Source organism: Cnephaeus nilssonii (genome assembly GCF_951640355.1).
Source record: "Cnephaeus nilssonii genome assembly, chromosome: 20".
Classification (NCBI taxonomy): domain Eukaryota; kingdom Metazoa; phylum Chordata; class Mammalia; order Chiroptera; family Vespertilionidae; genus Cnephaeus; species Cnephaeus nilssonii.
Genome location: NC_137091.1, coordinates 49,588,777 through 49,598,835, shown reverse-complemented (window position 1 = coordinate 49,598,835; position 10,059 = coordinate 49,588,777). Strand labels below are relative to the sequence as shown.

General features: G+C 63.5%; 3 protein-coding genes across 5 annotated transcripts; all 3 read left to right on the top strand.

Annotated features, from left to right (window-relative positions):
* Positions 1 to 878: 878 nt before the first annotated feature.
* Positions 879 to 3,521, top strand: LOC307092284 (lysoplasmalogenase TMEM86B-like). 2 transcript variants are annotated; one of them, XM_079759524.1, is made up of 3 exons: positions 879 to 1,182; positions 1,422 to 1,674; positions 2,426 to 3,521. In XM_079759524.1, exons 1-3 carry the CDS (start codon positions 1,129 to 1,131, stop codon positions 2,944 to 2,946), a joined length of 828 nt encoding a protein of 275 aa, XP_079615650.1. In that variant the 5' UTR covers positions 879 to 1,128; the 3' UTR covers positions 2,947 to 3,521. The 2 variants fall into 2 exon arrangements, with proteins under 2 accessions (XP_079615650.1, XP_079615651.1); XM_079759525.1 differs by having other exon boundaries at positions 1,425 to 1,674; positions 2,426 to 3,520.
* Positions 3,522 to 3,739: 218 nt separating this feature from the next.
* On the top strand, positions 3,740 to 5,389 carry LOC307092285 (serine/threonine-protein phosphatase 6 regulatory subunit 1-like). The gene is made up of 2 exons (XM_079759526.1): positions 3,740 to 4,498; positions 4,577 to 5,389. Exons 1-2 carry the CDS (start codon positions 4,346 to 4,348, stop codon positions 4,748 to 4,750), a joined length of 327 nt encoding a protein of 108 aa, XP_079615652.1. The 5' UTR covers positions 3,740 to 4,345; the 3' UTR covers positions 4,751 to 5,389.
* An 893-nt stretch (positions 5,390 to 6,282) lies between these two features.
* Positions 6,283 to 8,582, top strand: LOC307116490 (lysoplasmalogenase TMEM86B-like). Of its 2 annotated transcripts, none has more exons than XM_079800520.1 (3): positions 6,283 to 6,393; positions 6,695 to 6,944; positions 7,694 to 8,580. In XM_079800520.1, the coding sequence occupies exons 1-3, from the start codon at positions 6,343 to 6,345 to the stop codon at positions 8,074 to 8,076; spliced, it is 684 nt and encodes a 227-aa protein (XP_079656646.1). In that variant the 5' UTR covers positions 6,283 to 6,342; the 3' UTR covers positions 8,077 to 8,580. The 2 variants fall into 2 exon arrangements, with proteins under 2 accessions (XP_079656646.1, XP_079656645.1); XM_079800519.1 differs by having other exon boundaries at positions 6,328 to 6,393; positions 6,692 to 6,944; positions 7,694 to 8,582.
* Positions 8,583 to 10,059: the final 1,477 nt, after the last annotated feature.

Genomic DNA, 10,059 nt, shown 5'->3' with positions numbered 1-10,059 from the left:
TGACTCAGTGGACAGAGCCTCTGCCTACGTGTGGAAGGGCCCGGGTTCGATTCCGGTCAAGGGCACGGACCTCAGTTGCAGGCTCCTCCCTGGTCCAGGCCCTGGTCTGGGCTCTTGCAGGAGGCAACCAATGGATGAGTTTCTCTCACATGGATGTTTCTCTGTCTTCCCTCTCTCCCCCACTCTCTCTAAAATCAGTGGATTAAGAAAAAGAAAAAATCAGCCCTTTCCGCCCTGGTGTGTGGCTCCCTAGGAGTGTCATTCCTGCTCGGCAAGGTGGCGGGTGGATTCCAGGTCAGGGCACACACCTAGGTTGCTGGTTTGATCCCGACATTCAACTTGGGTTGGGGTGCTACAGGAGGCAGCCTGTCAGTGTGTTCCTCTCTCTCTCTCTTTCTCTCCCCCCCCCCCCTTCCTCTTTCTAAAACCAATAAAGTTCTTTTTAAATCAATCATTAATTTTTTTGTTAACCCTCACCCGAGGACATTTTCCCATTGATTTTTAGAGAGAGTGGGAGGGGGAGAGACAGAGAAACATCGATGATGTGAGAGACACATGGATTGGTTGCCTCACCCTCCTGCCCTGACCAGGGCCAGGGATCAAGTCTGCAGCCGAGGTGAGGTCTGGGCCCTGACTGCCATCGGTGAGGATTAACAAGAGCAGACCCAGAGCACCCGGGAGCCTTGGGTCTGGGCCTCCCAGGCTGCCAGGGCCGCGGCCCCGGGCTGGTGGTGAGCTCGAGGGCAGGTCAGGTCGTCATTCCGCATTTGTTAGACCAGGAAGTGTTCCTATGGGGGCGCTGGGCAGGGCGTGCAGGCCCCACAGGAGGGAGGCCAGTGCAGGGGGGCGGGGTAGAGGGGGAGGGAGAAGGGGTTCCTCCATCGGCCACAGGGTGAAGGTGCCCCCATCGCCTGGTGAAGGAGTGCTGGGCCTGGCTGCAGTCCAGGCTGGGGGGCTGCGGGGGAGGAGGGACCCCTGCCAGGCAGAGCCATCCCTGGGCGGGGCAGCATTTCCCAGCGCTGAATCAGTCCCCGAGTTCATCCACAGGACGCTGCCGGGTTGCCCGGTTAACTGGTTAACGAGTAACCACTTGCCGTCGCTCCACCCCCAAAACCATTGGTGCCATGTATGGGCCACTCTGAGCGGGGAGCGTCGCAGGCGAACATGGGCGTCTGGAAAGAGGTGCGGTCCCACATCCTCACTCTCAGCCCTAGTGAGAGCCCCTGAGTGCGGGAGGGGGGCTGGGCCTGGGCTCCTGGGGACCCCAGTAGGCTGGAGGAATTGGGGGTCTTGGCCTCCCCAGAGGCTGGGTTCCATGGGGCTGGATGTCCTGGGGGCCCTGAGTGGGGGTGGGGTGGGGTGGGAGCCCCGAGACCTAAGTCCTGGCCAGGGCTGGGGCTGAGCCGCGCCTTGTCCGGAAGCAGCCGCACCTGGGCAGCCTGAGCCCCTTCTTCCTCACCTGCACCACCTACTTCCTCCTCTGGATCCCTGAGGACCCGCCGTCCAGGGTGGGCGCCCTGGTCAAGTGCCTGCCGGTGCTGAGCCTGGTGGGGCTCCTGCGGGCCGGCTCCGGCCCCGGCTCCTGCAGGGGCTACAGCCTTCGCCTGCAGGTGGCCCTGCTCCTCTCGGCCCTCGGCGATGTCTTCCTCATCTGGCCCGAGAGCTTCCTCTATGGTGAGCGGGGTGAGCGGGCCGCACTGTCCCTTTCCCACCCCCAACGGGGGCCCCGGGTGCAGGGGCGGCTCCCTGATAGCCTCTGCCGGGAGCCAGGGGGCGTGCGCAGGCCCTGGGGCCCCGCAGTGACCAGCACACACCCCGCCCCCGCCTGGGGAGCTCAGCCTGACCTGAGCAGGGGTGAGTGGCGGGCGTGGAGGGAGGGTGGGGTCCCCGTGTCACAGTCCTGAGTAGGACAGCCTCACAGAGAAGGGGGTGCGGGAAGGACGGATGGTCTAGGCCAGTGGTCGGCAAACTCATTAGTCAACAGAGCCAAATAACAGTACAACGATTGAAATTTCTTTTGAGAGCCAAATTTTTTAAACTTAGACTATATAGGTAGGTACATTGTTATTAACTTAATTGGGGTACTCCTAAGCTGGCCTCTGCTAAAAACTAGGGGGGCCAAAGAGCCGCATGTGGCTTGCAAGCTGCAGTTTGCCGACCACTGTTCTAGGCAGAGGGACCAGCAGGTGCAAAGGCCCTGGGGCGGGTGTGCCCGGTGTGTGGGTCCAAACAGACTCCATGCTGAGGCCCAGTGGGAGCAGAGATGTGGGGGTTGAGAGATTTTAGAATTCTGAGCAGAGTAAGGACAGACCCAGGACACTGCCTGGCCCAAGGGCAGGGGAAGTGAGACCACCAGGGACCGTGGGAGCTGGCAGGGCGACGCAGGGAAGCGGGTCTCACGGGTGCCCCACCCCCTGCCCTCCAGGTGTCCTCGCCTGCACCATGGCCCAGCTGTTCTATGTCCGGGCCTTCGGGTTCAGACCCCTGCGGCCCGGCCTCCTGATGCCCATCGTCCTGGCCTCGCTCCCGTTCTCCGGCCTCCTGCTGCTGCACTTCTCCTCAAGCCTGGTCCTGCCCCTGTCGGCCTACGCGCTGGCCCTGTCCACCATGCTGTGGCGCGGCCTGTGCCCCGGCCTCCTGCTGCCCATCTTCCTGGCCTCGCTCCCGTTCTCCGGCCTCCTGCTGCTGCACCTCCCGCCAGACCTGGTCCTGCCCCTGTCGGCCTACGCGCTGGCCCTGTCCACCATGCTGTGGCGCGGCCTGGCCAGGGGCGGGAGCGCCCGCTGGGGCGCCCTGCTCTTCGCCGCCTCCGACTGCCTGCTGTCCTGGCACACCTTCGTCCAGCCGCTGGCCCACGGCCGCCTGCTGATCATGGCCACCTACTATGCCGCCCAGCTGCTCATCACCCTGTCGGCCCTCCAGAGCCCCAAGCTCAAGACCCACTGACCCGGGGCCCCGATGGCCGGCGTCCGCCCTCTCCCCTCCTGCAGGGACCCGGGCCTTCAGCCGGGCCCAGACCGGGCGCCGCCCGTGGGGGCCGAGCCAGGCTCCCGGACTCCCGTCTGCAGGCCTCCGTCCACCTGTGGGAGCCGTGTGCAGAATTCCGAAGGCACCGCCAAGTTCCAAACACCTCCCCTGGGTTCTGATCCTGGTTCCAGGCCCCTCAGCCAGGCCCAGGCTGGGCCTCCCCAGCCCTGCTCGCTCCTGTGAGCTCCGGGGCCTCCGGAGTCTGTGGGAAGCAGGGGAGACGGTTGGAAAGTCTGTGAGGAGGAAATTCCGAAATCCCGCCCCGTTTATCGGGATTCCCACTGGCCCAGGTTGTTCGTGACCTTTCCCACAAGTCTGTGCTCCTGCGGACCCCCAGCTGTTCACCGGAACCCTTATGCTGAATCTCTGGGTGTCCTTGCTCAGAGGACACTGCAGACACATGTGCCCCCCAAGATTACTTCCCCAAATGATTGTATCCGAAAGGTCAACTTTATCTCACGCTGATGCAATAAAAGCCTGACGAGGCCCGCGGGCGGGGCTGGCTGGTTCCTCTAGCCCGGGCGCCCCTTAGCCCTCTCTCAGCAAACGTGTCAGAGGAGTCATTCATTCATCGTCACTCGGGGCAGCTGGGCAGCCCGGCCGGAGTCCGCTGGCCCCGCCCGCTGACCTTGATCTCTTTCCCTGCTGCCTGAACAAAGGGGACCAGGAAGCAGCACCTCCTTTATTTGGGGAGGGGTGGGGGAGGGGCATCACAACAGCAAAAGGGTATTTCTTTTTGGGGGTAATTGCAACTGTATTTCATCCTTTTTAAAAATATATTTTTTTATTAAGAGGGGGAGAGAGAAACATCAATGATGAGAATCATTGATCAGCTGCCTCCTGCACACCCCCTACTGGGGATCAAGCTCACAACCCAGGCATGTGCCCTGACTGGCATCTAACCTAGAACCCTTCAGTCCCCGGGCCAACGCGCTCCACTGAGCCACACCGGCCAGGGTGGGGCCCCCTTGCTGAGTCTGGTCCTGCCACTCAGCCCCCGGCCGGGCAGGCCACTCATGGCCCGGTGTCAGGGCACCCCGGGCTGCGGGGCCTGGAGGGAGGTGCCCGCTGAGCGGAAGAAAGAGGTCACTCTTGAAGAAAGAGCCCGTGATGCCCTGAGGCGGGCAGCGGGCTCCAGGGACAGGCAGGCGGGCACGGCCGAGACAGGGTTCCTGCTCCGCCCGCTCCCCCGGGCACCTGGGCGAGGGCTGGACAGGAGCCCGGGCAGGACGTCAGCTCTACCAACGTCCACACGGGCTGCGCCGCGCGGGGAGTGAGCCAGTGGGGACCATGGCAGAGACGTAGCTGCGGGTGGTGGATGGCCAGGGCGCGTGCGTGCGGGAAGGAGCAGCAGGAGGCAGCCTGTCCCGCCTCAGCCTGTCTCCGCCTCCTCACCCCCCTGCTTCTCCCCAGCGCGCCTTTCGACAAGACCGCCAGCATCACCTTTTCCCTCAACGCTGACAACGAGAACGTGAGTGGCGCCCCGTCCTCTGGGCGTGGGGGGCTGTGGGCAGTGCCGCCCACCCACCCTGCCCCCCGTCCCCTGCAGCCCAACACCAACCTGCTGGAGATTTGCTACAAGGACCGGATCCAGCAGTTTGATGACGACGAGGAGGAGGAGGAGGGCCAGGGCTCTGGGGAGTCCGATGGGGAGGACGGCGCCTGGCAGGGCAGCCAGCTGGCCAGGGGGGCCCGCCTGGGCCAGCCCCCAGGTGTGCGGTGAGTCCCCCCCGCCTCCTTCTCCGGCCTGGCGGCATCGCGGGGGCTGCGGGGCCCACGCGGGGCAGTTCCCATCGGCTGGAGGGAACGAGAACCCTGTGGGAAGGGGGCGTGTGACGAGAACCCTGTGGGAAGGGGGCGTGTGTGTAGGGGGGCCTCTGGGTTCTGAGGGCTGGGAGCCCCGCTCTGGTGGGTTGAGCTCCAACAGGAGTCGGGTCCCGGCTCTTTGTGGCTGCAGCTCAAGGGGCTCCTTCAGGTCCGGCTGATCCAGGGGCGTCTGCAGCCAGCACCTCCCTCTCCCTGGACTCTGCCTTCGGGGCGCAGCGCTCATGCAGGTGTCCCCAAAAGGCGGCCGATGGTCCCGCCGGCTGCCCTCCCCCCATTTCAGTAACAGGACAGGTGATGCCCTGGCTGGTGTGCTCAGTGGATAGAGCATCGGCCTGCAGACTGAAGGGTCCCAGGTTTGATTCCGGTCAAGGGCACATGCCCAGGTTGCAGGCTCGATCCCCAGTGGGGGGTGTGCAGGAGGCAGCCAATCCATGATTCTCTCTCATCATTGATGTTTCCCTCTCCCTCTCTCCCTTCCTCTCTGACATCAATAAAAATATATTTTTAAAATGACAGGTGGTGATGGTCCCTTCCTCAGGCCGAGTGTCAGCTCCTTAGGCGACGTTGCGCTGTTTTCCTCCATACGGGCTGGCCCAGCGTCCCTGCCCCTGGCGGGCGGCGCCTGCCCCGGAGGTTTCCCGGTGGGAACAGCTCCGCCCTGGGGCTTCCGCTGGGAGCCCAGAGGGTTTTACCGTTTTAATGAGGTGGAATGAGCATGCTTGCCTGCCCGGGGTGCCCTTAGTCACCCCAACATCACGTGTCCGCTGTTCAGCCCTCCTCTGTCCGGCCACGGAGGGGACCCTACGCAGCCCAGGGCCTGCCCCTGCCCCCGTGGTGGCGCGGTGCGTGCTGGGGGGCGGCCAGGGAAGTGGGGCCCTGGGTGTGCGTGCAGGGGGGGATTCAGTCCAAGAACAGACCAAGAGCCCCCCCACAGGCCCGGGCAGCCTTGGATCTGGCCTCCCAGGCTGCCCTTGGCTGCGGGCCCCAGGCTGCTGGTGACCTCGGAGCGCGCGTCATTGGCATTTGTTAGATCAGGAAGTGTTTGTGTGGAGGTGCTGGGGAGGGGGGCGTGCAGGCCTCACAGGAGGGCGGTGCATGCCCCACCAGGGGGCAGGGGGAGGGAGAAGGGGTCCCTCCACCGGCCACAGGGTGATGGTGGCCCCGTCCCCTGGGGAAGGAGGCTGGGCTGTGCCCGGGGCTGCGAGGGGAATTGGCCCGCTCAGCCCACAGCGATGGGGGGGAAACCTGGTCCCCGGGGTCCAGGGCAGGGGCATTTGGGGAGGGGGGACCCCTGCTCCGGGATGGGCACCCTATCTGTGGGTGCCAGTCAGAGCCATCCCTGGGCGGGACGCATCTCCCTGCGCTGTTATCAGTCCCAGAGTCCACAGGACGCTCCCCGGGTTAACGTGTAACCGCACGCCCGCCCTCCACCCCCAAAGCCGCTGGTGCCCGGGCTGCAGCCACTCTGTGGGGGGGTCTCAGGCTGTCATGGACGTCCGGAAAGAGGGGCCGCCCCGCAACCCTCACTCCTCAGCCCAAGTGAGAGCCCCTGAGTGCGGGAGGGGGCTGGGCCTGGGCTCCCGGGGACCCCAGTAGGCTGGAGGAATTGGGGGTCTTGGCCTCCCCAGACGCTGGGTTCCATGGGGCTGGATGTCCTGGGGGCCCTGAGTGGGGGTGGGGTGGGGTGGGAGCCCCGAGACCTGAGGCCTGGCCAGGTGGGGCCTGTCCTGGGGGCCCTGAGTGGGGGTGGGGTGGGAGCCCCGAGACCTGAGTCCTGGCCAGGGCTGGGGGTGGCTGGAGCCTCCTCCCGGGGGCTGAGCCTCACCTTGTCCGGAAGCAGCCGCACCTGGGCAGCCTGAGCCCCTTCTTCCTCACCTGCACCACCTACTTCCTCCTCTGGATCCCTGAGGACCCGCCGTCCAGGGTGGGCGCCCTGGTCAAGTGCCTGCCGGTGCTGAGCCTGGTGGGGCTCTTGCGGGCCGGCTCCGGCCCCGGCCCCGGCGGGGGCTACAGCCTTCGCCTGCAGGTGGCCCTGCTCCTCTCGGCCCTCGGCGATGTCTTCCTCATCTGGCCCGAGAGCTTCCTCTATGGTGAGCGGGGTGAGCGGGCCGCACTGTCCCTTTCCCACCCCCAATGGGGGCCCCGGGTGCAGGGGCGGCTCCCTGATAGCCTCTGCCGGGAGCCAGGGGGCGTGCGCAGGCCCTGGGGCCCCGCAGTGACCAGCACACACCCCGCCCCCGCCTGGGGAGCTCAGCCGGACCTGAGCAGGGGTGAGTGGTGGGCGTGGAGGAAGGGTGGGGTCCCCGTGTCACAGTCCTGAGTAGGACAGCCTCACAGAGAAGGGGGTGCGGGAAGGACGGATGGTCTAGGCCCGTGGTCGGCAAACTGCGGCTCGCGAGCCACATGCGGCTCTTTGGCCCCTTGAGTGTGGCTCTTCCACAAAACACCACGGCCTGGGTGAGTCTATTTTGAAGAAGTGGCGTTAGAAGAAGTTTAAGTTTAAAAAATGTGGCTCTCAAAAGAAATTTCAATCGTTGTCCTGTTGGTATGTGGCTTTGTTGACTCATGAGTTTGCCGACCACGGGTCTAGGCAGAGGGACCAGCAGGTGCAAAGGCCCTGGGGTCGGTGTGCCTGGTGTGTGCGTCCAAACAGACCTGGTATTGAAGCCAAGTGGGGAGCAGAGGAGATGGGGGTCGAGGGACAGTTCTGAGCAGAGGAAGGACAGACCCAGGACACCGCCTGGCCCAAGGGCAGGGGAAGCGGACCGCCAGGGACCGTGGGAGCTGGCAGGGCGACGCAGGGAAGCGGTCTCACGGGTGCCCCACCCCCTGCCCGCAGGCGCCCTCTCCTTCGGCCTGGCCCAGCTGCTGTACGCCTGCGCCTTCGGGTTCAGTCCCCTGCGGCCCGGCCTCCTGCTGCCCATCGTCCTGGCCTCGCTCCCGTTCTCCGGCCTCCTGCTGCTGCACCTCCCGCCAGACCTGGTCCTGCCCCTGTCGGCCTACGCGCTGGCCCTGTCCACCATGCTGTGGCGCGGCCTGGCCAGGGGCGGGAGCGCCCGCTGGGGCGCCCTGCTCTTCGCCGCCTCCGACTGCCTGCTGTCCTGGCACACCTTCGTCCAGCCGCTGGCCCACGGCCGCCTGCTGATCATGGCCACCTACTACGCCGCCCAGCTGCTCATCACCCTGTCGGCCCTCCAGAGCCCCAAGCTCAAGACCCACTGACCCGGGGCCCCGATGGCCGGCGTCCGCCCTCTCCCCTCCTGCAGGGACCCGGGCCTTCAGCCGGGCCCAGACCGGGCGCCGCCCGTGGGGGCCGAGCCAGGCTCCCGGACTCCCGTCTGCAGGCCTCCGTCCACCCGTGGGAACCGTGTGCAGAATTCCGAACACCTCCCCTGGGTTCTGATCCTGGGTTCCAGGCCCCTCAGCCAGGCCCAGGCTGGGCCTCCCCAGCCCTGCCCGCTCCTGTGAGCTCCCGTGCTCCCCAGCCTGCGGACCCCTCCCTCTGGCCTTGACCTATTTCCCTGTGGCCTGAGTAAAGGGAACCAGGAAAAGCCATCTCCGTTATTGGGGGCGGGGCGGGAGGCGTGGTCACAGTCACAGCAAAAGGGTATTTCTTCTTTTTCTTCCTCACAACAACATTTTCCGTTTGAAAACATCCGTGTTGTTACTGAAATTAGAGGCAGAGGAAGGAAGAGGGAAACATCCATGATGAGAGAGAATCATTGATCGGCTGCCTCCTGCACGCCCCCTACTGGGGATCAAGCCAGCAACCCGGGCATGGGGCATGTGCTCTGACTGAGAATCGAACAGGTGACCTCTTGGTTCCTGAGTCAAGGTTTAACCAATAAGCCACGCTGACCAGGCAAAATTTTTCCTTTTTAAAAAAATTTATTTTATTGATTTTTTTACAGAGAGGAAGGTAAGGTAGAGGGAGAGAGAGTTAGAAACATCGATGAAAGAGAAACATCCATTAACTGCCTCCTGCACACCCACTACTGGTGAAGGTGCCTGCAATCAAGGTACATGCCCTTGACTGGAATCGAACCCAGGACCCTTCAGTCCCGCAGGCCTACGCTCTATCCACTGAGCCAAACCGGTTAGGGCAAGTTTTTCCTTTTTTTTTTTAAAGTTTCATTGTAAGGAATTTATCTTTTTTTATTATTATTATTGATTTTTACAGAGAGGGATAGAGAGTTAGAAACATCAATCTGCTGCCTCCTGCACGCCCACACGGGATCGAGGCCGGGAATTAAACCATGAAATCCTGATTCATAGGTCAATGCTCTGCTGCCGAGCCACGCCCAGCCAGGCCTTTTCCTTGTTGTGTGAGAACACTGACTGGGATTCACCCTCGGGCGACATTTGTGAGCGAGCCACAGGGTATCCTTAGCTGTAGGCACAGGGAATTGGCCCCGGGCCCAGGGCGTGAGGGACAAGGACTCTCTCCCAGGGGCCTGGATGGCGGCGGGATCCCTGTGTCCACGGCTGGGATGAGGTTCTAGATCTGAGGCCAGGAGGACACTTGGTCCCTGTGTGTGTTCCTGTGGCTGCCGTCACAAATGACCATACATGGTGGGGCCTGCGGGGCGGGGGGGAGCTTAAACCAACAGGAGTGTGGTCTCTCTCAGTTCTGGAGAGCAGACGTCCAATGTCAAGGCTGGGCAGGGCCACAGGGCGCCCAGGCCCTGGGGAGGGTCCTTCCTGCCTCTCCAGCGTCCGGTGGCCCCAGCCCCCTGCGCGTCCCTCCGGCCTGGGCGTCCGTGTCCACACGGCTTTCCCCCTGTGTCCCCTCCCACGGACATCGCTGGTTGCATGTAGGGTCCACCCTGAATCCAGGGTGATCTCCTGTTGTGTCCCCAGAGGCCCGGGTTCTAAATGATGTCACCTCCACAGGGACCGGGACGTAGGACTTGGATACCTGTGTTTTTTTGTTTTGTTTTGTTTTTTTAATTTATTTTTATTGATTTCAGAGAGGATGGGAGAGAAGGAGAGAGAGAGAAGCATCAATGGTGAGAGAGAATCATTGATTGGCTGCCTCTTGCACGACCCCCACTTGGGGATTGAGCCTGCAACCCGGGCATGTGCCCTTGACTGGAATCAAACCTGGGACCCTTCAGTCTGCAGGCTGACACGCTATCCACTGAGCAACACTGGCCAGGGCTTGGACACCTGTTTTTAGGGGCACAATTCAACCCATTCCAGGGA

Coding starts and splice junctions, on each gene's coding strand:
- LOC307092284 (XM_079759524.1), top strand. CDS start 1,129: ATGGGCCACTCTGAGCGGGGAGCGTCGCAGGCGAACATGGGCGTCTGG. Junction 1,183..1,421: donor ACATGGGCGTCTGGAAAGAG/GTGCGGTCCCAC, acceptor CTTGTCCGGAAG/CAGCCGCACCTGGGCAGCCT. Junction 1,675..2,425: donor GCCCGAGAGCTTCCTCTATG/GTGAGCGGGGTG, acceptor CCTGCCCTCCAG/GTGTCCTCGCCTGCACCATG.
- LOC307092285 (XM_079759526.1), top strand. CDS start 4,346: ATGGCCAGGGCGCGTGCGTGCGGGAAGGAGCAGCAGGAGGCAGCCTGT. Junction 4,499..4,576: donor TCAACGCTGACAACGAGAAC/GTGAGTGGCGCC, acceptor CGTCCCCTGCAG/CCCAACACCAACCTGCTGGA.
- LOC307116490 (XM_079800519.1), top strand. CDS start 6,343: ATGGACGTCCGGAAAGAGGGGCCGCCCCGCAACCCTCACTCCTCAGCC. Junction 6,394..6,691: donor ACCCTCACTCCTCAGCCCAA/GTGAGAGCCCCT, acceptor CTTGTCCGGAAG/CAGCCGCACCTGGGCAGCCT. Junction 6,945..7,693: donor GCCCGAGAGCTTCCTCTATG/GTGAGCGGGGTG, acceptor CCCTGCCCGCAG/GCGCCCTCTCCTTCGGCCTG.